Source organism: Typopeltis vanoorti, chromosome 15, assembly GCF_054136105.1.
Source record: "Typopeltis vanoorti isolate ZY-2024b chromosome 15, IOZ_Tvanoo_1.0, whole genome shotgun sequence".
NCBI classification, from domain to species: domain Eukaryota; kingdom Metazoa; phylum Arthropoda; class Arachnida; order Uropygi; family Thelyphonidae; genus Typopeltis; species Typopeltis vanoorti.
In genome coordinates, this window is record NC_143563.1 from 74,388,686 (window position 1) to 74,415,062 (window position 26,377).

At 38.6% G+C, this 26,377-nt stretch overlaps 1 protein-coding gene across 1 annotated transcript in view; it reads right to left on the reverse strand.

Annotated features, from left to right (window-relative positions):
• Positions 1-26,377, reverse strand: part of LOC150098895 (proclotting enzyme-like) — a 125,448-nt gene that overhangs the window by 41,136 nt on the left and 57,935 nt on the right. Inside the window, exon 5 of the mRNA XM_090405460.1 lies at positions 21,872-21,984. Within this exon, the coding sequence (XP_090261586.1) occupies positions 21,872-21,984 (113 nt within the window). The remainder of the gene's footprint in view (positions 1-21,871; positions 21,985-26,377) is intronic.

A 26,377-nucleotide genomic window follows, 5' to 3' on the forward strand; every position in this document is an offset into this window, starting at 1 on the left:
AAACATGATCTCCACTTAACAAACCCATACTGATAACCACAAAGAATACTGCTGTTTTCAACCCAATTCTGTATCCTACTTCTCACCAATCTATCTCTCTCTCTCTCTCTCTCTCTCTCTCTCTCTAGTACCTTCACCATAACCTCAGATATACAAATTGGCATATAATTTGAAGCCACAGCCTTATCACCACCTTTATGCATTGGAACAATTTTAAGTTCTTTCCACTCCCCTGAAACCTGTGTTATTGTAAGACTCTTATTAAACAAGCATGCCAATGCTACTGCCAATTTCCTGGAATATTCCCTTAAGAAACATGGCGATGTCATCAAGTCTTATCACCTTACTGACATCAAGGTTATTTATTTCCTGAAATATCTCCTGCTCACTCACAATTAAGCTATGCTCTCCTATGTCCTCTACACTTAAGTTCCTCATGATTCCATCCTGATCAGGATGAAACACCCTTATAAGTTGATCATTGAATACCTCAACAATGTCTTCTGCCACAGTTACCATTCTACCATTTTTATCCCTTAACACCATCTTACCATGATCATTCTTCCTTGCCACATATCTAAAAACTCTAGGGTTTTTCTTCACCTGATTTGCCAATTTCTGCTCATACTGCACTTTTATTTTCTTTACTGAGTCAAGCTCCTAGCTTGTTCTTTATACTCTTCATGTGACTTATTATTACCATTATTCATCTTGTACTACCTCCAAAGTACCTTCTTCCAGATTTCATGCTTAAGCCCCTCATTCATCCATTTTACACCTACCTTATTCAGCCTTTTAGCCTTCGGAATACATTCACGCATTGATGCTGTTATGTATTTCTTTGTCAGTTCCCAAACAGCATTTATTTCCTTACCGTTCAACTCCTCATTCCACGCTATAGCTCCTAGCTGTTTCCTATGTCATAATCACCAGCCTTATAATTCCACAGATATCCTTTCCTCACAGAAGTCCACATGTGGCTAGCCACAACCCAGGTGATCACTCTCACTAACTGTTTTCACTGCTAGGAAAGTGTGAAACCCCACTCACAATTACACCCTCTGATGATATAGTCAGATCTAAAACTCTTGATCATTGTGCCCTCCTTTACATGCTGTCTGAGATAGTTATCTCTCAAGAACTCAAGAAATTGATTTTCCTTATTCCCAAATGCTATTTCTTTTATTCCGATCTATACTGCCATAATTAAAATCACCCATAATAATTACCCTTCCTTTGTTCACTAATCCAAGTTGTTTATACATTTCTTCATCACCACCCTCCACATTCCCTGACCTATAACAACATTCAACTTCCAACATAAATGATACCTGACAAAGAAACACTTTTCACTCCACTGCAAGATGAAGATCTATTCGTTATTCCTAAGCCAATTCATCTATCCTCCCAAGAATGCAAGAGCTTATTGTAAAATCTAATGTTCGTGTATATATTATTTAGGATAAAGATGATCCAGAGAAATCTGCATGTCACATGTTAAAGATATGGAAAGGAAGAAAAAATACAAATCCATATTAGTCAATCATACAACTAATGAAGATCATTCTGTACTTTGACAGAAAACAGAAATGCCACATACAAACCATAACTGCTTTGTCAAAAAAAAAAAAAAAAAAATGCAAGGAAGCTCAGAAATATTATGTATGCCTACTCGATGCAACAAAAACAAAAGGATCATCTTACACAAGTCTGGTTATCATTCATCAAAAATCTCACTCATACAGATCTTTGATATGATGCACATTATGTTTTGAAATGTGAAAGTTCCAGCTAAGTATGCATGTCATCATGTGTTCTTTGTTAAGCCATATTTTGACTGCATTTGATTCCTGTTAACCAGATACAGATAAAGGTCTCGCATTTAACTTATCTAAAAAAAATCTCCCAAAGAAAGGTATAAACAAGCACACAAAACTAGTTTATTTTAACTCAGAATTTATGTAGAATTTAAACAAAAGCTACCAAGAATCCCTAATCTTCATTCCCATTCTCACAATCTTATACAAATATGAGGCATAGTCCTCTTACTTTTATTCCTAATTCAGCTCTCACCCTTTTGAAGATATTAAGGCTATAAGTTCCTCGTAATTTATGACTCAATCATATTATACTCCTTTATTATTATATATGTATCTCCATGAAGTCTGAAAACTCATTGATGAAAGTCAATACTAACCATTATTCACACAATGCCTATCATTCTTCTCCTTACACTCATTCACTAACAAAGCCCCTAAGACCACTTTATAAACCCAGTCCACTCAATCATCATTCTCTAAGCAAAAAATGTAGTTGTCATGTGCTTGCTAACTGCACTCTTAACTTCCATATTAAGATCACAGCATAAGATCATAGCATATTATGTGGCATGCTACTTGTCACCTGCCTCCTTTGATGCAACTCTGCTGTTTGATGAATAGTAACTTACATAATACATTTCCATGCAGAAAGCTGTCAATTCATCTCATCACATATGGAAGGATTTCTTCTACATCTATTCTATAAAACTCTTTAGTAACTTATGCTTTTTTATCATAATCTCCCTCTTTTAGACCTATCAATTAAATGTTGTAAACCCACAAATCTGCAATTACATTCATATGAAACTTTCCACAGTCCCAATCCTGGATGCTCACCTTCAAATCCTCTGCACCTCTTCAGTCCCAAGAAACTAATGTAACCAATGCACGACAATCCCAATGTGATTAATGCAGCTTATAAAATGGGATATGACAGAAAGTTATCCTTTTATAAAAAGGGTAACAGAAAATTATTTTGGTTAAAATTATCCACACTTTTCAGTATTTTTTTTAATACCCAAGTGATCCTGTGGAATGCTATTTGTCACCTGACTTATGTAGTTGTGGCTTATGTAAGCTGAGAAGTGGGCTGTATGTGGAAGTATCCAAATTCATACTTTATTCTTTACACAAGTAACTATTATTATATTTATATTATGAAAATAATATTTTATTTTAATATTATTTTTATGTGAAGGGGAAAAACCAGAATGTGAGGAAAACAAACACCATAGCCACAGTCCAAGACTTACTGCTGGAAAAACAGATGAATTGTATACTCAGTAATCACCACTGTAGCCAAACTTTTTTTTATTAAACATATTTATATCCAAACACATAACAACAGCACTGACATATTCAACAGTAATAAACTATATAATCATATATTAATTTTTATTTAACCTATCCTCCAGCCATAGCAACTATCCAGTTTTGAAGGACAGCTACATTAGGCAGTATGTAACAGAGCACAAGAAGGCTGATAGGCTTGGATTTATCAATGCATTAGAAGAGAAAGTAAAGTTACATAAATTCAATGGGCTTCTGTAAACCATTGCTGAAGTCCATCCTGCATATTCTCAAAAAACTAAGAGTAAAAAATGAACTTTGTCTTATGTTCTTTTTATTGAATATATCAGTTTAATGCTATCTGTAGAAGACTGAGCTTTTATTTTGGGAAGAGCTATCAGAAGAAGAGCAGGTGTTGTGGCCTTTGCAGGAGGATCTGAATATTCTACGTGAGTGGGCAAATGAGTGGAGCTATCAAATTTAATGTTGCAAAGTGCAAGGTCTTGAAATTTGGTAGGTAGGGTTAGGATGCAGAATACACAATTAATGGAGAAATTTTGAAGAGGTGGAGGAGTTGAGAGATCCAGGAGGAGTGATGGTGGATAGAGACTTGAAGTTTAGGTGTCACATCACTAAAATTGTAAGAACAATCCAATGGATTATGGCAATAATGAGGAAGACATTCACATGTAGAAGCAAAGAGGTTATGGTTCCCTTGTATAAGGCTTTGATCAGGCCACATATGGACTGTTATGCACAGGTCTTGTCACCTGGTTTTCAAGGGGATGTTATGTATTGGAGTGGATCCACAGAAGGTTTAAGTTAATGTCAGGGAGGTGGAATGTCAGATACATTCCACAGGAGAGATTGAGTGAATGCAACTTAGAGCTTTGTGAATAGAAGAACAAGAAGATATAATATGACTGAAACATAAGTTGGGGAGGGACTGTTACCAGATTAATGTGAAGGAAGGAAGCAAAGGTGGAATTAGATGCCATCCCTGGGATCTGTATAAGAAGGGTGTGAGAAATGGGTTCTTTGCATGAAGAGTGATTGATGAGCAGAATTCATTGCCTGAAAGTGTGGTGATTGCAGAAACTGAATGGATTTATGGCATGATTCAATGATCTTTTTGCACCTCCTGCAATGAGTCCTTTGACTCAATGGAGGTGAGATGTTAAGTCTATAAGCCAAGTTGAGGAAAGATAATACTGTATATAAAAATATTTTTATTGGATACCATCATATGTGATCTGATTATTCTCGTTGGTGCTTGGCTACAGATTAATTTTAACATTAATATTCATAAAAATAAAACATAAAAAAATACAGCTCTGTATTTTTAATACCAACCAATAAAGTTAATCAATTATCTCTGCCCAGAGAATAAAAAAATTCAATACTAAATTTTTAAAAAAAATTCATTTTTGACCTCAAACCCCATCGAACACCTATAGAATGAATTGGAGTGGTGATTGAGGTCCACAGCAGCATGTCCTTGATCTATCACTGAACTCAGTGCTGCTTTGATGGAGGAAAGGAGACAAATTCCACCTGTTCCTTCTAATCCAAAATTCATCCCACACAATGAATGTGTGGGATGAATTTAAAGGAAATAAATATAGGAAAGTGAGACAGCTGTAACTGAAGAAGGGGACATGAATGAACAGGGAAAGAAGAACACTGTTGGCAGGGGGGGGGGGAGATGAGGATGAGGATAAAGGAGAGGGTCATATATGGACGAATTACAGCTGAGAGATAGCATGAATGGGACTAGCTGTAGATCCAAAATGAAATTAGTATGTTCACACGTGCTAGTATGAAAAATAAAGAGCACAAAACTGCTTGATATTAGCATATGTGAGCATATGGCCAACAATCATCAGTATAAGGGAAACATAATTAGATGATGATTATATCTGACACTAACACAGATGGACAGGTATGCAATTGAGGAATAACACCCACACAAGAGAAGATACAGGAGAAAATAATGACTGATTCTGAGGTAGGATGCAATATGGCATGAGGTGGAGATAAATAGGGGATGAGATATTTAGCAGGATGTTACAACAGACCGGAAATGTAGAAGGTGGTGACATGCAAACATACACTATCTACCAATAATTGTCTGGACACTTTAGTAATTTACAATTGATACCAGCAGTCAAACCCTAATAACAGGTATGTCCACCTTTAGCTTTAATCATCTCCTGCCCCCTTTGAGGAAGGCTTTCCACCAAAGTGCAACGAACAGGTGGAATTTGTCTCCCTTCCTCCATCAAAGCAGCACTGAGTTCAGTGATAAATCAAGGACATGCTGCTCTAGACCTCAATCACCACTCCAATTCATCCTATAGGTGTTCGATTGGGTTGAGGTCAGGACTCTGTGCAGTTTAGGGCAGTCATTTAACACCCATCTCTTCATACCATTCCATAACGGCTGCAGCTTTGTGGCATGGGTGCATTGTCATCGTGATAGTAACACGGATTCATTCCATAAAAACTACACAGTGTAGGCAGCACCAGATTATCCAGAATATCAATATTGAGCTGCCTTCATGGGACCATGGACAATGACCAGTAGTATCCTCCAAACCTGATGAATGCACCCCACACCTTTACTCCTCCACCACCAAACTTTACTCTGGGTACAACACACTGTGGTAACAAGCATTCACCAGGCTGCCTCCACACCCATCAGACTGAAAACAGGTGAACCTCAACGCTACTGTTTTCCAATGGTCAATTGTCCAGTTCATATGCTCTTTGCACCATGCCAGACGAGTCACCTTGTTTTTGCTGTTATGATGTTCGGCTTGTGTACTGTTCTTCTGTGGGAAACCCAGTAAATGGAGTTCTTTTCATATAGTATTAGTGCTCACCATGGTGTTACTGGTGCTCTGGAACTCATCATGAATGGTCTGTGCTGATTGTAGCTGGTTTTTACGTACCACCCATTTTAATATCCTCCTGTCCCTGTCAGTCATTTTCGGCAACCATTCTGGATGTTTTCATGCACTAGTGATGCCAGAAAGTCTCCATTTGTTGATCACATCACCAACTGTTGATTTTGGATGCTCCAGTTGAGACATTGGTGGCACATATGGACATGCCACCGATGTGACAGTCCATGATGACCTCTCTCTCTCTCTCGAAGTCGCCGAGTTCACGTCATGTTGCCATACCACCTGTATTCTACTACTATGATGAAATACTGCTTCCAACTATCTGAACCAGTTTTTGTTATTAACAAACCTGGAATGTTCCATAACTTCAAATAACAGGGGTGTCTGGACAATTATTAGTAGACAGTGTATAAGCAAATCAGTTTAGCAAAGGATATGTTGATCATTATTGGCAATTTTAAATGAAAATAGAAATAAAGATGCAGAGGTGGCATCTAAAGCAAGGAATAATGAATTTCAGATTTGAAGGAAAACTACATTAGGCAATATGATATGTAATAAAGCACCAGAAGGTTGATAGTCTTGGATTTATGCATGTTGAACCTGTCTCCATATGGCAAAAGTCATCATGAGATTATTATCTTCAGACTTTCATGAAGTCATACTCATGGTGGAAGGTCCCTCTGTCACATCACACACAGCTCATCATACTGTGGCTTAAATACATTCGCATTCTATGCACTCACCACACTCTCATGCAGTGCATTCCTTCAATTATTCACAACTTTCCATGCAGAAAATATTCTTCTCATTCCCTTGCTTGCACCCTACTCATGCAGATTCCAGAGATTACCTCTTGTATCCCCCCCATATCCCCATTCTTTTAAAAAACCTCTTCAATGTTACTCTGATAAAAACTCGTTACCAACTTATGTCTCTATCATATTCCCTCCACCTTAACCAATCACCTTTTGCCCTTTCCAATCTCTCTTCATCCTTTCAAACCAGGTGAAAAAAATATGTGCACAGAAGTCCATATGTGGCCTAATCAAAGCATTAGGCAATGTAACCATCGCCTTACTACAAGTCAGTGTTTTCTGCATCATTGCCAGAGTTCATTATGATGTTTTCCCAATTTTAGCAATGTATACTCTAAATTTTAGGTTCTTATCCACCATCACCCCACAAATTGCTTATTTCCTCCACTTCATTCAATATATCTTTATCAACTGTATAATAAACAGCCAGTTCAGTGTTAAAACACTGAACTGGCTATCCCATTGCCATGCCCATGCACTCAGTTTATTCAAGTCCTCTTGTAAAGCCATAACATCTGCTCTACTCCATCAGGCTTTTCAAATAAAGGTGAGTTAGCTGGCCTCATATGGAGGTAGCAGGACTTTTCCTCTGGGCAACTCTGTTTGTTTTTTAATCTACAAAACAGGCAATCCAGTCAGAAGAACACATGCAATTTACAGACATAATACAATGGCCTTGTAGCCTTAGTTGAATCAGTTATAAATCCAAACAGCTAACTAATCAACCTTCTCTTAGCTCTTCCCACTTTTGCATCATCTGCAAACACTGAATATCCCCATTCAAACCTTCCCCAACATCATTGACATACATGTTAAATGGCAATAGCTCAGAAATAGAGACACTTGGGAAACACCATTAATGACTTGTTTAAGTTAAGAGATATTACATCCCATATCGTTTCTTAGCCGAATAAGAAACCCAAAGAGTTTCATGCCGAATATAGTAGAAACTATATAAAGTTCAGCGATTCCAAGCGTAAGCAAATACCTGGATACTGCAGCAACTGACCCTTAAGGTAGTGCAAATTGAGGCAACTCATGTCAAAGGTGGAGTAAGCTCCGATCACTATTCTTGATATTTACCCATAATGTGAACTAAAGAAACGATATGGGATGTAATATCCCTTAACTTAAACAAGTCATATGTCACCGAATTGAAGCCTTTGTCTCTTCATATATCTAATAATTTATTAGGACACCTCTCGGCAATACTCATAGAAGGATTATAAGTTCTGTTCGCTACAAACTTGATATTAACTAGGTCTACCTACTCACTGATGAGACCTCAATAAAGGTTGAAACCGGTCTGGGTAGTGACCTTCTCTCATAATGTAGAACAGTAATACAGCTCCTAGGAGCTAAGTTCACATTATGGGTAAATATGAATCCCAGATGATGAAGTTATGTCCAAATGATGCAAAGTTTGGGGAGAACAAGAAGCAAAGCAGATGTGGTTATACAGGTTTGAATAGCCTGGCTATGTGAGTATATAGGCAGGTTGCCAATTCAAAGGTTTGAAATTTGAATATCAAGAATGCCATTTAATTGCTGTTCTGTGATCTGGTACTGACGATGCTTATGATGCTTAGGTGAAATCAACAGTAAAGTTTTTACATCAGTTTTCCTCTTTTTTAAAATTCTTGTGATAATATAAATTAAAACAAAACACAGACAACACTGAATAAAGTATAATATTTTAATAAAATATTAATAGCAAATGCAACAAGCCTTGTTATGTGGTTGCACAAAATGATGGAAAAATTTGGGTGTTGCTAGCTCACGAAGACGTGTGATGCAACCTTTTTTTAAAACAAGATAACTATTATCTTTTTTTAAAAAAATTTTAAAAAAATGACAATATTGTTTATTCAGTTTGCACTATTCAAATTGATGATTTTTTGTATGGTAATGTGGTATTCTGTTGCAATTTTAATGTCTCAGTATTATCTCCACAATTACCAATTGTATTCAACATGGTGGCCACCAGTTTTAGCACTACACCCCCCCCCCCATTTTAAGATTACATTATTCATAGCATAGCTGATGATTTTGTAGCTTGTTGCAGATGCAGTATATATGCATCTCGTTATTTAAAAATGTCGCAGGTGCAAGATGGGAATGTGCATTTGCACATGAAATGTAGGCAGTGGGAGGTGCTGGAAGACATAAGTGTCTCAATCTCGGGATTTAGCAGTGGCTTAGATAGTGTTTGGAAATGGGTTATTTTCAGTTTGTGGATGCCAGTACTGTGTTGGATGATGGAGAGAATGTTAGAGACATGTATATGGATTTAGCCTTGGGCAGTTTAGCACATGGAAATGGTTTGTCTGATGGTTATGATTCTGTGTGCAAATATAAATTGTAAACAATGTGTGGAGAGAGAAAGAGAACTGCTAAGAAAGGAGAGGGAAGGAATGAAGACTGAGTTGAGGAGGGTGAATGAAGATCTTGGGATGATAGAGAGGTTGGATAGTGTGAAAGGAATGAGAACATGTAAGAGAACAGCAACAGAGAGCAAGGAAGCGAGAGGAAGGCAAGAGAATGGGAGACAGTGGAAGAGAGGAAACTGTAGAAAGCCAAGAATGTGTGGAAGAAAGGGATAAAGAGATGAGAGGGAGTGAGTGAGAGAAACTGGAAGCTGTATGAGTCAGGGATGCCAGTCAGAGAAGGATGAATGAATCTCTTCAGAGTGTCATGTATGGAGATTCAATGATTCAAGGTATGTAGAGTAGAGTGCTTGCCTGGTGGAACAACGCAGAGTATGGCAATGAGAAAGTGAAAAGGGGTGAAAGTGTAAAGGATGTGATGATAGTAATGGTTGGGATGAATGAGCTAAGAGGTAGCATGAATCGTGTAGCATAAGATTTGAGGTTGATGTTAGACATAATGCAGTAGAAATGCATCCGAGGAAAGATAGGAGTGTGTTGCCCTGGTATGACAATGTGGAGTGGAGGAGAAGATCAGCGATGATGAATGAAATGATAGTAAGAATGTGCAGGAAAAAAGGTTTGGAATATGTGGATGCATGGAGTACATTTGAGGATAGAAGAGAGCTGTATGCAAGAGATAGATTATATTTGAATGCAGAAGGGTACAGGCATTTGGAGAGACAGTTGTTTTCTGGACAAGTGAGTGTGTTGGGAAAGGGAAACTATAACTGTACAAATGGAATGTTGCAGGGATGGCCTTATCTGGTGGAAATAGTGGGTTGAGAAATGACTGCGTGTAAATTATATTACAGAGCCAGGTGGAATATGAGGAGAGTAATAATGGTAGTAAGAATACTGACAGTACACTGGTTTTTCTGTACACAAATGCAAGGAACATTAGGAATAAAGGGAATGAGTTTGTGGCATTAATATTGACTCAGTCTTCCAAGGGTTGTCGGTATCAGTGAAACTTGGTTAACTAAGAAGAATGTTCTGACAGAGACAAAAATCGAAGGGTATAGCATATTTCAGCAGAATAGGGAAGGTAAATGTGGTGGTGGAGTATTACTCATGATGTGAGATGAATTGTACACCCTCAGGATGGAGAATCTCAATGGAAATACCACCAATGGCTTTGAGAATATATGGTGTGAGATAGATGTTTATAAGACAAGATATTTAGTGAGATGTTGCTATAGACCAGGGATAGATGGTGATGAGTAGGAAATGTTTAGGCAAATTAGATTGGCAAGTGCAAAGTGAGCAATCATTATGGGGGACTCCAATTATAGCAATTTAAACTGGGAAGAGGAGACTGAATTTCTTTATTTCTTGAGGGACAACTGTCTTAGGCAGCATGTGATTAAGGGAACACGATCATAAGAGCATGAGGAATAGGCATGTGGAGGTATCAAAACAAAGAATTTATGTAGAATTATAAGGAAGGCAACTATCATTGACTTAGAAACCAGCTTGCAGCATTAAAATGGATGAAAGAATTTGAAGGAAGAAGGGTCATTAGTGTATTATTATTATTCAGGCCTCCATGGAGTCAAAAGACTCATCGTGGGAGGCCCTTCCTAAGAACATAAAGTCTGTCAAGACTCATTGTGGGAGGCCCTTCCTAAGAACATAAAGTCTGTCAAGACTCATCGAGGGGAGGTCACCCCTAAGAAACACAAAGTCTATCATACCACTCCTTAAACTCATTGACCGCTCTCGTTCTCACCACTCCATCAGGCTATGCATTCCGCAGTTCAACCACCCTCCATACAAAGAAACCACTCCTCACCCTCTTGCTCACAGTTTCCTTTCGTAACTTCCAGGGATGGCCTCTTGTCATCACTCCTTCCCGCTGTTCAACCAAGCAAAGGAACTCCCCAGTGTCAACCCTATAACCACCTCTCAACAGTTTAAAAATCTCAATCATATCACTTCTCATTCTTCTATCCACCAAACTCTGCAGTCCACATTCCCTCAGCCGATCCTCATAACTATCCTTGTACAGTCCTGAAACTATCTTTGTCATCCATCTTTGTATCCTTTCCACAGTTAATTTATCCCCTTCAAATCCTGAGGACCAAATCTGAGAACAATAGTCCAAGTGTGGTCTGATCAGAGACTTATACAACGGAATGATAACCCTCTTATCTCTGCAGTCAGTGTCCTTCTCCTAATTGCAGCAATCCTCTGTGTTACCTTCACCACCTTTGCAATATGTCCCCTAAACTTCAGGTTTCTATCAATCATCAACCCCAGATCTCTTGTCTCCCCTACTTCCTCCAGTATAACTCCTCCCATAGAGTATGCAGCATCCCATCGATTTTTCCCAAACCTCAAGACCTTACATTTTGTTGCATTAAACTGACACCCCCATTCATTTGCCTATCAATCTAGCTTATTCAAATCCTCTTTGCAGGGCTACCACATCTGCACTATTACTAATAATCCTTCCCAGCTTCGCATCATCCGCAAACAACTGAATATCCCCTTGCAATCCACTGGCAATGACTGACATCCAGACCCATGTGCTGCAACTTAAATATCAGCTTATCATGTGGCACCCTGTCAAATGCCTTCGCTAAGTCTAAGAAAATTGCAGTATATGCCTTTTCCTCAACTAATGTTCTTGTAACTTTATAAAAGGCTAGCATATTGCTAAAACAAGAGCGCCCTTTCACAAATCCACGTTGACTCTTACAGATAACATTACCCTCATCTGCCCAATGCTGTATACAGTCCCTCACTACTTTCTCCAAGATCTTAACAACTACTGATGACACACAAACTGGTCTATAATTAGACACTTCCAGTCTGCTCCCACCCTTATGCAATAGCACTATCTTACCTTCCTTCCATTCCCTGGGCACCTTTCCTGCAGCCAGACTTTCATTGAAAAGCCAGGTTAAAGGCACTGTCAGTTCCCTAGCACATTCTCTCAAAACTCATAGTGAAATAATATCCAGTCCCAAAGCTTTACTGACACTCTCCTCCTGTACCTCTAAACCTCGAACCAGCCATATCCCTCTAGCATTAAAACTGACATCTCTAGGATGAAATACTCCAATAAAGTGTTCATTGAACAATTCCACTATGTCCTCTGCATCAGTCACTCTATTCCCATTTTTATCCCACAATCTCATTCTTCCACAGTCATTTCTCCTCCTACTGGCCACATAGCTAAAAAATTCCCTAGGATTTTCTTTGGATCTTAGGGCCAATCTCCTCTCATATTCCAGTTTCACTTTCCTTACCACACTAGTCACTCTTCTGGCATGTGTCTTATATTCTTCATGCATCTTCTCTTCACCTGTCTCCTTATATCTCTTCCATAGCCTCTTTTTCGCTTGCAATTCCTGCTTAATATTGTTTGTCATCCAATTTACTCCAAATTGTGTCCTCTTCTTCACTCATGGTATACAACTTACCATAGCTGCTAACAAATATTCTTTCACAATTTCCCATGCACTAATGATATCTCAGCCTTCCAATTCCTCCCTCCATGAAACTTTCCGAAGTTGATGTCTAAGACTATTATAATCACCTGCATTATAATTCCACATAATTTCCCATCTCTTTGATACTCCTGCATGTCTATTCATTTTCCAAGTCAAAACCATATGGTCACTCTCTCCAACTGGTGGGAGAGATGTCAACTCAGTTATTATCAACTCTTCTGATGCTATAACCAAATCCAAAACTCTTGAACCTCTTGTTCTCTCTGTTATATGTTGCCTAAGACATTTGTCCCTCAAGAATTCTAGAAATTCCATTCCCCTATTGCTACATGCATCTTTCTCTCTTCAATTTATACTACTGTAGTTAAAATCTCCCATAATAATCATTCTTCTTGCACTTGCAATCTCCCATAACAATCATTCTTCTTCCAAACTTAGCTGTCTAAACATCTCCTGGTCCCCATCCTCTGTGCTCCTGGATCTGTAGCAACACCCCACTAAATATCCTGTCTTGCCTACCTCTACCTCACACCACATGCTCTCAAAATCATTTGTCTCACTTCCTTCCAAAGCCTCCACTCTTAGAGGACATAGGTCATCAGTTATCATAAGCAGTACCACACCACCATGCTCTCACCTCCTATCCCGACGAAAAATGCTATACCCAGCAACTTCTATTCCTGTTATTATATCCCCTTCTGTCAACCACTTGTCTCAGTGATCCCAGTAATTTTTGGCCAGGTTGATGCTATCTGCGCCACCAATTCCTCTCCCTTATTCCGGATACTACTGGCATTAGTATAAAGCATATAAATGCCATTGTTTCTATACCCAGCATTATCCCTTGTAGACTCCACTGGGCTCAGTGTTACCTGACATCGTCTCCCTTCTCCCAAGTATCCATTCCCACAAGAGGCCACCCCTGCTATCATCCTCCCTGGGACACACTGACTCATTCAGAATAGCAATCTCTCCAGATGCCTACGTCCTTCCTCATTCAAATGTAAGTGGTCTCTCGCATACATTTCCTCTCTTTTATCAAATGCACTCCAAACATCCACATATATCAGTCCTCTCTTGTCACACATTCTCGCTATTATGCCATTCAGTATCACCGCTCTTCTGCTCAGCTCATCATTATCATACCTAGGCAACATGCACACTATTTTTCCTCTCTCTCTGTCTTCTTCCGTACAGCCTCAAGCAAAAATCTCATATCTCTCGCTGCCCGACTTACATTACCACTCAAGTCATTTGTTCCTACCATCACAATCATCTCATCCACCCTTTCACCTCTCTTAATTGCCATAGCCACCCTTTCTATTGTTCCTCCTGGCAAACACTCCTCACGCATCCTATCTTGAACACCACGGATCATTGAGTCGCCATACATTATACCTCTTACCATTCTATCGCTCCTATTGTTTCCATGCTCTCCTCTTCTTTCATTCCCATAGGTCTCTCTCATTCCCTCTCCTCTACTGCTATTCTCTCTTCTAGCATTCTCATACCTCTCTCTCTCCTACTGTTTCCATTCTCTCCTCTTCTAGCACTTCCTTATCCTTCTCCTACTGTTTCCATCCTCTCGTCTTCTAGCATTCCCATACCTCTCTCTCATTCCATTTCTCCTGCTGTTTCCATTCTCTTCTCTTCTAGCACTTCCATATCTCTCTCACATTCCATCTCTCCTACTGTTTCCATCCTCTCGTCTGCTAGCATTCCCATACCTCTCTCTCTCATTCCATCTCTCCTGCCGTTTCCATTCTCTCCTCTTCTAGCACTTCCATATCTCTCTCTCTTATTCCGTCTCTCCAACTGTTTCCATCCTCATCTGCTAGCATTCCCATACCTCTCTCTCATTCCCTCTCTTCTACTGTTTCCATTCTCTCCTCTTCTAGCACCCCCCATACCTCTCACTCATACTCCCAAAATTCTCTCTCTCCCCTACTCTGAATCACCTTGCATTTATCTCTTCCACTTCCATTCTCCTAAACTTATCTTTCATACTTCTGCTCTCATTCACAAGACATTCCACCTCCTCTTTCAGCTCATCTGTCTCCCTCTGCAGGTCAGTCACTCTTAATCTAAATTGACTCTCCCAAACAAAATCATCTCCTAAACTTTAACAGTCACTCACACCTTCCATACTATCAACTATTATTTTCTCATTCATATATATATATTTTTTTTTTCATTCTCTCCTGTCGCACTACTTGTCTTCCTACATTCATTCCCCATTCCTGGAGCAACAAGGTCGGATATTGATATTTCTAATGCACTTTTCCTCCAACTGCCTGCATTTTGCGCACATATGCTTTCTGCTCTCTTTCACAAGCCACATTTCCAATTCCCGAGACGCATACATGCCACAAGTACTGCATGCCACAAAGTCCCTTATGATATTGCTTATAATAGAGTTCTTAAATGGTGGAGGACTTGGCAATACGCCACTTTCGACTACAGCTGAATCCGCCATCATTCCTTACTGCCGAGTAACATAATCTTTAATAATTATTCAATTAATAAATTCCGTTAAATAAATAAGAAAAAAAAAGTATAAACAATTACAAGCAAAACAAAACATTTAAGTACACTAATTATAAATGAATAAAATGAAATATAACTAAATACAGTAATGAAAACTTAGCTTCGTTTTGTCTTCCACCGTTATGCATTCGATTCTGACGGTAACCAAAATATATTATATCGCGACAACAACTAACTTCCAAAAAACAACTACTTTGTTTCTCTGAATACAAGTACACTCATATTCAGAGAAACAATTTAGCACTCAAAAACGTAGAAAAACAGGGAAAAAAATGGACTATTCACCGCTTAAAAATCACTTTCTTCTGCACAGCTCAAATTCACCGCCACGTGCTACGGCAACGCTAGTTGGAGAAAAAAAATTATTTATTTTTTTCTCGAACTAGCGTCGTTGTATGAATAGTTAATAGTTGTCTTTGAATAGTTCAGTATGGGAGATACTTAAGAAAAAATTGTTTGCAGCAATGCAATGACAGATTGTATACCTTGAGTGAAGAACAAAGCAATTTAGAGTCAAATGGATGACAAAAGGAATTAAAGGGAAACTACAGAAAAACAGAGATTATGGAAGGCATATAAAGAGAGGTGGAGAACAGTTGCATGAGGAATATATGGCTCAGTCAAGGAAAGTAACTAGTATTGTAAGAAGAGAAAACTTAGAATATGAGAGAAGACTGGCACTCCAATCCAAGTACAACATTGATTGTAAGGATAGACTGAGGGCATGCAGACTGCAGATTTTCAGAGTTTGGTGGAAAGAAGGCAAACGGAGAATATGATCGAGACATTTAAGCTGTTGAAGGGTTATTATCGTATTAACACCGAGGAAATATTTCATATGGTAGAATGAGAGAAAGGAGCAAGGACAAAGGGCCATCCCTGGAAGCTGAAAAAGAAGGTGGTGAGTAAAAGGATAAGTACTAAGTATTTTCCTTTTAGAGTGGCAGGAGCATGACATCTACTGCCTGAGAAGGTAGTGAATGTGCAGACTGCAGATGAGTTTGAGTAGTATGACAGACTGTGTTGACCTCCCACATTGAGTCTTGTGATTCCATGGAGGTCAGTAAAATAATAATAATAAAACTGGTGGAAATATCTTAAGGAACCTGAAATTTAAGGGCTACACTGCTAGAACTGTGGGCCTGACACAATGGATTATGACAATGATGAAGTGGACACTGACATTTAGAAGTCAAAGTTATTTTTCTGCTGTACAAGACCTTTATCAGATCATATATGGATATTACTATTAAACCTTGGGTATCTGTACTGTAAAGACTCATCATAAGAGATACCTACTGCCATACTAAAAATACAGTACCTCAAATGTATTCACTGTTACTGCACCCAACACTCTCACACAGTGTCTTCTGCTTACCTACAGCTCCATGCAAAGAATCTGCTCCTCACCCCCTTGCTCTCATCCTCCTTATACAGTCTCTAGAGGTAACTTTGTTTTACCCATGTCTCCTTCCACATTAATCTGGTAACAACACCCCCCCCCACCCTCCCTTAAGAAATTATGTCTCAATCACATCATCCTATTCATGAGGCTCTGCAAATGGTATTCCTTCAATTTGTCTTCATACCCTACATTCCACAGAAACAGAACAGAATCCACTATAGTCAGTCTTCTCTGGATCCTTTCTAATAGATCCCCATGGTGAGCATATCTGTATATAGTCCATATGCAGCCTGATGGAACCATAATCTCTACTTCTATATATCAAGGGCCTTATCATTACCATGATTCAATGTGATTCCTAAAATTCATATCCATGTCTCCATCACTAGATCTTACTTCCGAACTTCCTTCAAAATTTTCCTACCAATTCTGTACTTTTTGCATCCTATCTTTATATATCAAATTTCAATCACCCCCTCCATTTTGTAAATGGCATTCCCATACTATATATATTTTGTCACCCAATTTCTGAATGACAAGTGATACCATGGAAAAGAAGAGAAGAGCAAAGTGGTACCAAGTGTCTGTAATTTTGGATATGAAGACAGATTTATATAAAGTGTTAATCAGTAGGTCAGTGTAATTTACTATATTGCATGGTATATATAAATTGTAACAACCTGAGCATTCTGTATGTTCCAAATATGGATGACATAAATAGATTCTTCTTGCTAATTATTTCCTCTGTAATAATAATAATAGTCATAACAAGATTGGCAAGATGCATTCACTAGTATGTACAAAACTTCAAATGACATCCTTAATCTTCAAATGACAGAAACTAATTATTTAAAAGAATTGACTATTATTATTATTATTATTACCCCAAGACCTCATGGAATCAAAGACTCATCCAGGAGGTCCTTTTATCACACGCACATCTCATCATACCGTGTCTTAAACACGCTCAAACTCCTTGCAGACACCACACTCTCAGGCAAGGCATTCTAATCATTCACAACTCTGCACAAAAAAACCCTGCCTCTCGCTCTCCTACTCATACCCTCTTTATACAGTTTCCAGGGATGACCTCTAGTTCTCCCCTGATCTCCCACTATTCTCTGTAGAACTTCTCCACCACTGATCTTATAACAACCCTTTACCAACTTGTAGGTCTCTATCATATCTCCCCCTCTTCCTCCTCTCCACCAGACTCTGCAAATTACATCTTCTCAATCTTTCCTCATACTCAACATTCCAGAGGTCAGAAACTACCTTAGTCAGTCACCTTTGGACCCTTTCCAACATCTCTTCATCCTTCTGAAAATCCGGTGACCAAATCTGGGCAAAATAGTCCATGTGTGGCCTAATCAAAGCTTTATACAACGGAACAAGAATCTCCCTACTTCTACACGTCAATGTCCTCCGCATCATTCCCAGAAGCCTTTGTGTTATCTTCACAATTTTGGCAATGTGTCCCCTAAATTTTAGATCCTTATCCACTATCACCCCCAGATCTCTTATTTTCTCTACCTCCAACAACATAAATTCGACATCCCATCTTTGTTTTCCAAATTTTAAAACCTTACATTTTGCAACATTGAACTCACATCCTCATTTCCATGCCCAATCACTCGATTTATTCAAGTCTTCTTGCAAGGCCACAACATCTTCACTACTCTTTATGGTTTGTCCCAACTTTGCATCATCTGCAAACAACTGAATATCTCCATCCAAATCTTTGCCAATATCATTAATATACAAGTTAAATAGTAATGGTCCTAAAACAGACACCTGAGGCACTCCACTAGTGACTTTCCTTTTCCTGGATATCGCACCCCCATACACAACTTATTGATACCTATCAGATTGCTAGTCTCCAATCCAATGCACTAATCTAATATCCAACCCCATCTACTCTAGTTTGACTGTCAATCAACTCATCATGAGGTACTCTATCAAAAGCTTTTGCGAAATCCAAGTATATTACTGTGTATCCTTCTCCTCTGTCCAAGGAAGCAGTCACAAGATTACTAAAACGTGGCTTCCCTTTAGCAAATCCATGCTGTCCATCAAAGACTATGTAACTTGTCTGCACTGAATTTTATTACAATGAGTATTTCTATAGGATTTTATTATTATTATTATTATTATTCAGGCCTCCAAGGAGTCAAAAGACTCATCGAGGGAGGTCCTTTCTAAGACATAAAGTCTGTCAAGACTCATCGAGGGGAAGTCCCCCCCTGAGAAACACAAAGTTTATCATACCACTCCTTAAACCCACTGACCGTTCTCGCTCCCACCACTCCATCAGGCAATGCATTCCACGGCTCAACCACCCTCCACACAAAGAAACCACTCCTTACCCTCTTGCTCACAGTTTCCTTTCGTAACTTCCAGGGATGGCCTCTTGTCATCACTCCTTCCCGCTGATCAACCAAGCGAAAGAACTCCCCAGTGTCAACCCTGTAACCACCTCTCAACAGTTTAAAAGTCTCAATCATATCACCTCTCCTTCTTCTATCCACCAAACTCTGCAGTCCACATTCTCTAAGCCGATCCTCATAACTATCCTTGTACAGCCCTGAAACCATCTTTGTCATCCGTCTTTGTATCCTTTCCACGGTTAATTTATCCCCTTCAAATCCTGGGGACCAAATCTGAGAACAATAGTCCAAGTGTGGTCTGATCAGAGACTTATACAACGGAATGATAACCCTCTTATCTCTGCAGGTCAGTGTCCTTCTCATAATAGCAGCAATCCTCTGTGTTACCTTCACCACCTTTGCAATATGTCCCCTAAACTTCAGGTTTCTATCAATCATCAACCCCAGATCTCTTGTCTCCCCTACTTCCTCCAGTATAACTCCTCCCATAGAGTATGCAGCATCCCATCGATGTTTCCCAAACCTCAAGACCTTACATTTTGCTGCATTAAACTGACACCCCCATTCATTTGCCCATCTATCTAGCTTATTTAAATCCTCTTGCAGGGCTACCACATCTGCACTATTACTAATAATCCTTCCAAGCTTCGCATCATCCGCAAACAACTGAATATCCCCCTGCAATCCACTGGCTATGTCATTGATATAAAGGTTAAACAATATAGGTCCTAGTACTGAGCCCTGTGGGACCCCACTTGTAACCCTCTGCCTCCTGGAAACTGCTCCACCATACACAACTCTCTGATACCTATCAGACAGCCAATCCTGAATCCAGTTGACCAATCTGACATCCAGACCCATGTGCTGCAACTTAAATATCAGCTTATCATGTGGCACCCTGTCAAATGCCTTCGCCAAGTCTAAGAAAATTGCAGTATATGCCTTTCCCTCATCTAATGCTCTTGTAACTTTATTATAAAAGGCTAGCATATTGCTAAAACAAGAGCGTCCTTTCACAAATCCATGTTGATTCTCACAGATAACATTACCCTCATCTGCCCAATGCTGTACACGGTCCCTCACTACTTTCTCCAAGATCTTAACAACTACTGATGACACACAGACTGGCCTATAATTAGACACTTCCAGTCTGTTACCACCCTTATGCAATGGCACTATCTTACCTTCCTTCCATTCCCTGGGCACCTTTGCCAAAGCCAGACTTTCATTGAAAAGCCACGTTAAAGGTATTGTCAATTCCCTAGCACATTCTCTCAAAACTCGTGGCGAAATACCATCCAGTCCCACAGCTTTACTGACATCCAGAGTACTCAGTATCTGAAACACACTCTCCTCCTGTACCTCCAGACCTCGTACCAGTCCTATCCCTCTAGCATTAAAACTGACATCTCTAGGATGAAATACTCCAATAAAGTGTTCATTGAACAATTCCACTATGTCCTCTGCATCAGTCACTCTATTCCCATTTTTATCCCACAATATCATTCTTCCACAGTCATTTCTCCTCCTACTGGCCACATAGCTAAAAAATTCCCTAGGATTTTCTTTGGATCTTAGGGCCAATCTCCTCTCATATTCCAGTTTCACTTTCCTTACCACACGAGTCACTCTTCTGGCCTGTGTCTTATATTCCTCATGCATCTCTTCACCTGTCTCCTTATATCTCTTCCATAGCCTCTTTTTCGCATGCAATTCCTGTTTAATATTGTTTGTCATCCACTTTACTCCAAATTGCGCCCTCTTCTTCACTCGTGGTATACAACTTACCATTGCTGATAACAAATATTCTTTCACAATTTCCCACGCACTGGTGATATCCCGGCCTTCCAATTCCTCCCTCCATGAAACTTCCCGAAGTTGACGTCTAAGACTATTATAATCACCTGCCTTATAATTCCACATAAGTTCCCGTCTCTTTGATACTCCTGCATGTCTATTCATTTTCCAAGTCAAAACCATATGGTCACTCTCTCCAACTGGTGGGAGAGATGTCAACTCAGTTATTATCAACTCTTCTGATGCTATAACCAAATCCAAAATTTTTGAACCTCTTGTTCCCTCTGTTACATGTTGCCTAAGACATTTGTCCCTCAAGAATTCTAGAAATTCCATTCCCCTATTGTTACATGCATCTTCCTCTCTCCAATTTATACTACTGAAGTTAAAATCTCCCATAACAATCATTCTTCTTGCACTTGCCAAACTTAGCTGTCTAAACATCTCCTGGTCCCCATCCTCTGTGCTCCTGGGTCTGTAGCAACACCCCACTAAATATCCTGTCTTGCCTACCTCTACCTCACACCATACGCTCTCAAAATCATACCACAGAAATATTTCCTATGGAGTCAAATCAACTGCATGTTGTATTCCATGTGCCCATAAACTATCATGACATCTTAAACTATTATTATCTTCACTTATACTCTTACATAATGCATTACATACCTACCACTTCTCTTTTGGGAGATCTCCTAAGTAACTATCCAGTAAATATCTCAAACACATATCACCCATTCTTTCCACCCAACTACATTGCAGACTATGTGCTTAGTGACCATATTCTCATATCAAATTTCATTGAAATCCATCTAATAATTTAGGCCTTTATATTAGGACCATAATGAAAATGATAACCTCTATATGCAACATTCTTGCAAAATTAACTGGTTGCTGTATATTACAATATGCAGCAACATAACTGTAACCATCCAGTTAACATTACAATATAACATAATTCCAAACATTTAGTTAATATTACAAGATAACATAAAATGGTGCAATACTCACAATATTTCTCTTCTACTAACTACAACACAGTGTGCTGCTGTTATTACATGTTGAGAAGAAATTAGAGCTCCTCCACAAGCAACACCTGGTGTTCCTTGAATCATAATTGCAGCCTGTAAAGTATAATGTAGCTGTAGAGTTCATTCAGTTAAATATTAACACTATAATGTCACTGATTGGCCAAAATTTAATAAATTTTAGATGTGTATGCCTTTGTAATAAAGGCTAAAACATAGTAATGTAGAAGAAATGTCAAATTCACTACCATCAATTCCTGATATGTTCCCTAAAGAGGTGTACTGGCAGCTATAATAGTACTACATGATTACATTTGACATTATTAATATCTTCTTATCAGTAATTTTCTTCTTGGATAAAGGATTAAACCAAGTATATAATTTCTTGGTATCTTTAATTTATAGTATAACCAAGTGAAAAACTTTCAACAAGAATCAAGCAGATGCTGTGACCTTACAGGAGGACTTGAATAGATTGTATGAGTGGGCAGCAGTATGGAACTGTCAATTCAATATTGCCAAGTGCAAGGCTGTGAAACTGGTAGGCAACCACAGGATGCAAAGTATACACTTGACAGGAAATTTTGGAGGAAGTTGAGGAAATAAGAGACCTTGCAGTGGTGATCAACAAGGATCAATTTCAGAGGTAACATTGAACAAGTTGTGAAGACATCACATAAGATTATAGCAATGATTCAGAGGACCTTGACTTGTAGAAATAAAGAGGTTCTGGTTCCATTGTATAAGGCCTCGATCATGCCTCATATAGATTACTATGCACAGATTTGGTCCTCTGGTTTTCATGGTGATGAGGATATGTAGGAAAGAGTCTAGAGAAGATTAAGGTCGTAACTAGTCTTTGGGATGTGGGATACGAGGACATTTTGAGGAATGCAGTTTGCAAAACCTTGCGAATAGGAGGTGGTAGAGAGGGGATATGACTGAGACATTTAAGTTGGTAAAGGTTGTTACCAGGTTAATGTAGAAGAAATATTTTGTAGAATGGTGGAAGGGGGTGGAACAAGGGGACATAACTGGAAGTTATATAAGGAGTAGGTTCTTTGCATTGGAGGGTGGTTGATTGGTAGGATGCTTTGCTTGGCACTGTCAGATACATTGAATCATTTTAAAGCAAGTTGAAAGTTTTTTACCTTGATTCTATTATCCATTAAAGATACCAAGAAATTATATTACTTTACTTAATCCTTCCTCTTCTACCTGTTATGGTGTCGAGGTTATTTTTAGACACCACAACTGCAACCTAACGAGGATAAGGTGGTTAGCCCTATGCCTCCTGGTGTGAAAGTTTTTTATATCTTAGTATATAATTCCAATGCAACAAACTCTGCTCTCTTATTTTGAATACTCCATACATTTGTATTCAAACATAACAATTCCTGTGTCTTTGAGGACATTCTTACAGCAGCACCAATATTCTCTATTCTAGCTGGTATACAACACCTCTCTCTTTGGTTTGACCACTCTCATTTCCCTAATCCTGACTCTGATTGCCATTCATACCCATCTCATCCTCACCTTTATGCATTCCATCGCCTTATGCTGCTGCAACTATATCTTCAACCTTGTATCCATCTTCCTCGTGCCATACAACTAGTTTAGCTGTTGTATCCTGCTTCACAAGTACCCTTTGATTGTTAGCTACATAACTTCTTGATTCAGTGCCTTCTCTGCAAACAATAGCCTTTCTAAATGTCCAACACCAAATCCATTCAAGTGCAATCCATTACCTTTAAGCCATTTCAACTTTCCTTCAAATTAATTCCACAGATTCACAAAATGAACCCCCCCCCCTTTGACTAATACAACTCAGCCATCATACTATTCATTATCTCTGCTCTTCTTCTCAATTCACTATTCTCATATCTGGGCAACATTAAATACTTTTCCAACAATGCTATTATCCTCTGCCTGTCCCAATAACTTCTTCAAGTCTCTATGAATGTTATTTTTTTCACCAACTAAATCTTTTCTGCCCACAACTATACTAAAACCTGATGCCTGCTCTTTCGTTCTCTGCAAAGCATCAGTTATTAGTTTCATTATTATGCCAGGAAAGCATGTTTTGTGTATTTTATTATTCATAACCTCTAATGAGCAAGTCCCCGTACAACAACATATGATTATCTTTTGATGCTTTATTCATCACACTAACTTCCTCCTTCTAATTTTCATCAGCCAATCTCTTCTTTAGGTGTTTAATATCCTCCTCCAGATACTTCAGTTACTTTTCATTTATATTAACTCTTGCCTAAGCTCTACTACTATGGTCCTGATTCTACCATTTCTAATCACTCTAACCTATCAATACACTTTTCACATACAATAAGGCTTTCCTTCTTTTTGTTCACTCTAACAGTCCACAAATCTTTCACATTTTGTGGTTCACATATGACTCAATTTTCAGAATGCATCCACTGGGAAAAATTCAAGGCAGAACTTGATCTTCTTGCCAAAGCTTTATGTGTCACTTATGTGTGCTTCTTTACAGATGCCATTTTCAGAAGCAGAACGAACGAACAAACAAACAAACAAGTAGCAAAACATAAATAAACAAATTTCCAACAACAAGCACTACTGAAGGAAACCTGTATCCAGCATAAAAAAACAAAGCACAATTTATGATAAAATGCCACACTATACGCTAATGAATATAATTCCTTTAGACATAAAGGATACTCAAAGATAGAAATTATAATCCAGTCAGTATCTCAGCAGTGGTGGTTAAGGTATCAGAAAAGATTGTTAAGGCCAGAATACAGGAATATAATATTCTGTGTGGTGGGGAGGAGGAACAACATGGTTTTATGAACTTTGTAACTTACTTTCTATAATAAAGTGACAGATGAGTTACATAAAGGAAACAGCCACACCTTAATATTGCTAGACCCTGCAAAAGCATTTAGCAGGTTGCTTCATAAAATATTACATAAACTGTCACAGTAGAGATGAATACAAAACTGGTAACATGATGGCTTATAGATGGACACACAGATCCACTAAGGAGCAGAATCAAGGAAATGTAGGAATCGATAATGTGTGCCATAAGAACTTTGTACTTAGGTTTAATGACAATAATTCACTGAAAAAACAGAAATTTATGTGAAATAAAATTAACTGAAAAAACAATTACATTGTTTTTTTTCAGTTAATGAAAAAAAATTTGCTGATGCTTTTTTAATTTCTTTTCATAATTTACTGACGGTTATTTTCTTGCAAAATATTATTTTAATGTTTTATGAAAATGGCTAATTTCCTAAGATGCAGTGTGATTGAATAATTTAGTTCTATTTTAGAATATTATGAAATGAGATTTCACTATATTATTATTATATAACACCTTCAGGGAGTCCAAAGACTCATCAAAGGAGGGCACCTACTCTACAATTCCACTAACCGCAATTACCTTCATCTACACCAGCGCCATCTACCGCCGACCCCCCCACTATTATTTTCACAAATCGCAAATATCCATACCCACGGCAGGATTCGAACCTGCCGCCTTTTTAGCCCAGTTAGCGTATCCACGGTTAGCGGATATGCTAACCACTCGGCCAACAAGGCCAGCACTATATGCATTAGAGGAAAACTGATCAGACCCACAAATCTGGCTGTATAATGAATCTTACAAGTTTTCCACTCCTCAGGAACTTGTCATAAGGAGTGGAAGGAGAGTTGCTATTGATATATGGGATTACAGCCAGAGGCCATCATATTCTATCTGTAAACTGGGCCAATTTGTTTTGCAGGATGAAAAACTGAAATTTCCATAAGGAGGAAACTCTTCCACTTCCCTATAGACTAGTTAGCTCACCTCCAGCTGAAAAGCTAACTCGCATCCCTTATAAAAGGTTCCTCACATCCTAGACAGGATTCACATACAGGTCTTTCCAACCAAAGGGCATTACTGAAACTGACTGAGCTACAGAGGCTTGCAGAAGGACAGTAAATTATGTCATTGCATAAGGGTGGAGGCAGAATGGAGATATCAAACTATAAACCAGTTTGTATTTCTTCTGTGGTTGTCAAGATTTTGGAAAAATTAATAAGTGCTTATGTACAGAATTGGACAGATGATTCACATGATTTGTGAAAGTTAGCATGGATTTGTTTAGGCACACTCCTGTTTTAGTAATCTGGTTGCCTTTTTATAATAAAGTAATTAACAACAGTAGTGATAAGGGAAAGGCATACATTGTTATTTTTCTGAATTTTGTGAAGGCATTTGACAAGGTGGCATGTGATAAGCTGATATTTAAAGTTGCACCATATGGATTTATATACTGAGTTAGTGGACTAGATATGAAATTAGCTTTCTGATAGTTTATCAGAGTTGTGTATGGGGAACAATGTTAAGGAGAAAGAAGATTAAAAGTGGGATTCCACTGTGATCAGTATTGGGAACATTATTGTCTAACTTTTATATCAGTGATATTGTCACTGGATGGCAGAGAAATACTGAATTGTTTGC